General features: G+C 55.5%; 1 protein-coding gene across 1 annotated transcript in view; it reads right to left on the bottom strand.

The window, feature by feature from the left end:
* Positions 1-1,478: 1,478 nt before the first annotated feature.
* Positions 1,479-1,910, bottom strand: part of LOC104401644 (caspase-9-like) — a gene marked incomplete at its 5' end in the record, with an annotated part of 5,722 nt that continues 5,290 nt past the window's right edge. The window contains one exon of the mRNA XM_010009300.1: positions 1,479-1,588. Coding sequence (XP_010007602.1) covers positions 1,479-1,588 — 110 coding nt within the window. The remainder of the gene's footprint in view (positions 1,589-1,910) is intronic.

Here is a 1,910-nt window from a genome sequence, read left to right as displayed (position 1 = left end):
GAGGCACTGGCTGGTGGTGCAGTCACATCGGGATGTGCTGTCATCTTGTGTCTATGTGTCCACCTGGGCACTGTGTCCCCTCCTCAGACGTGGTGTGATGACTGTGGGAGTCCTGGGCACCACTGCTGGGGTTGGCACCCAGCAGGTCATGTCCTGCAGGATCAGTGGTGGTGGGGACGCAGCAGGACTATGGCTGGTGCTGGCCCCCTCTGAGATGTGTCTCACCCCAGTTAAAGATGTCCCCTCCTGAAGGAGGTGGTGGAGAGTCACAGGCCCTGCATGAGACTTGGCTAAACATGGTTCATAGTGAAACCCCCCAGTGGAGTGTGGCCTGAGTGAGGCCAGCAGGGTGTTGTCTGTGAATCCCTGTGGTGGCTGTGTGAGCACCCAGTGCGCTCAAGGGACAAGTGGGGTGTGCTGGGGCTGTACTGTGTCAGGGGGACACGAAGCACCATGGTGTTGCTGCTGTAACTGCCCATGTGTCTGTAATGCTGACAGAAGGTGACCCCTGGAAGCCACACTGGGCAGAGGGGTGGCCCAGCTAGGTTGGTATCAGTATTCATGGGTGATTCCCAAAGCAGCCCTCGCTCCCCCAGCAGCATAGAGGCGAAGGGGCACAGCACAAGCTGCCTTTGCTGTGCTGAAACACACCAGGAGTGTGCAACGCCCCAGGCAGCGAAGATGGGCTGGGTGGGCCCCCATCAGCTCTCCACCCTGCTCTGCATAGTGACGCCTCCCTTCCCCACATACCCTAAGGCAGCTGCACCTCCGGAGGGCAGCCCCTCAGTCTCTGAGGATGCTTTTCCCTAAAACCCCACATCCATCCAGAGTTTCTAATCCAAAAGCATCGCCACAGCAGCTCATCCAGGCAAGCGCTTAACCTCAGCTCTGAGATGCAGAGGAATCCTCGTTGGGTTCCTCTGTACCACCCATCAGTGCTCGATCGCTCTTCCCATGGCAGAGAAGCCTGCAGGAGATGCTGACCTGGCACTCACAGCACAGAACAGGCAAGGAAACACAACACAAGGGATTTTCTTGCCTTTTCCATTGTGTTTTATTGAAAACATCCATTACAAAAATCATTCCATGCCACTTAAGTGACAGACTTTGATCCCATCAGTTGGTTTTCCAGGCAGAGAAGGCCACAAGTGTGGCAGTCACCAAACAGAATACCCTGAGGCTGAGCATGAGTGCACTGCAGCGAGCTGGAGCTGCTCTCCTCTCGAGCACGGAGGCGCTGGGCCAGCACGTGCCCCAGCAAAGAGGCTTCCTGCTCCATCCCTACCATTTCCCACTGGCACGGTGCCAGTCTCCATCTCATCCCTATTTCACAGGATTCGCAGGTGGCATTTCTCAAGATGAACATCTCGATAGACAGAGAAAAGGCACCATGAGCATGGATGCAGAGTCCTGGTGGGAGCAGGTTTCCTCTGGCTGCGGGGGAAGTAGCTCTGGAGCTTGGCAGGATCCTTGGAGTGTCATTTGCACTTGAAGAAGAATTTCTTTCGGAGGAAGTTGAAACAGCCTGGGATCTGCTTGTACTTCCCCTTAGCAGAGACAGCGTTGGCCACCTGAGAACAGGAGAGTGGATGAGGAGCAAGAAGAATGGGGACAGGAAACAGGACTGTGGGATGCATGGAGACCTCAGAGCAGGATCTGAAGGGAGCCTACAAGGATGCTGGAAAGGGACCTTTCATCAGGGACTGTAGCGACAGGACAAGAGGTGACAGGTACACATGTACCAGGATGCTCAGGAGTACCACAGAGTGCAAGCAAGCACCACGGACATCTCCAGGCACAAGAGAACCAGCAGGAGTTCCTCAAGGGCATGATCTGCCTGGACACATGGCAGCAAGCTCATGAGGATGACCCAAGTCCCATGAGCTTGGACTTTGACACTTACCCGCAGT

This window comes from Nestor notabilis, unplaced genomic scaffold, assembly GCF_000696875.1.
Source record: "Nestor notabilis isolate BGI_N333 unplaced genomic scaffold, ASM69687v1 scaffold30232, whole genome shotgun sequence".
Taxonomy (NCBI): domain Eukaryota; kingdom Metazoa; phylum Chordata; class Aves; order Psittaciformes; family Psittacidae; genus Nestor; species Nestor notabilis.
The sequence above is the reverse complement of the archived record's forward strand: the minus strand, read 5'-3'. Positions and strand labels throughout refer to the sequence as shown.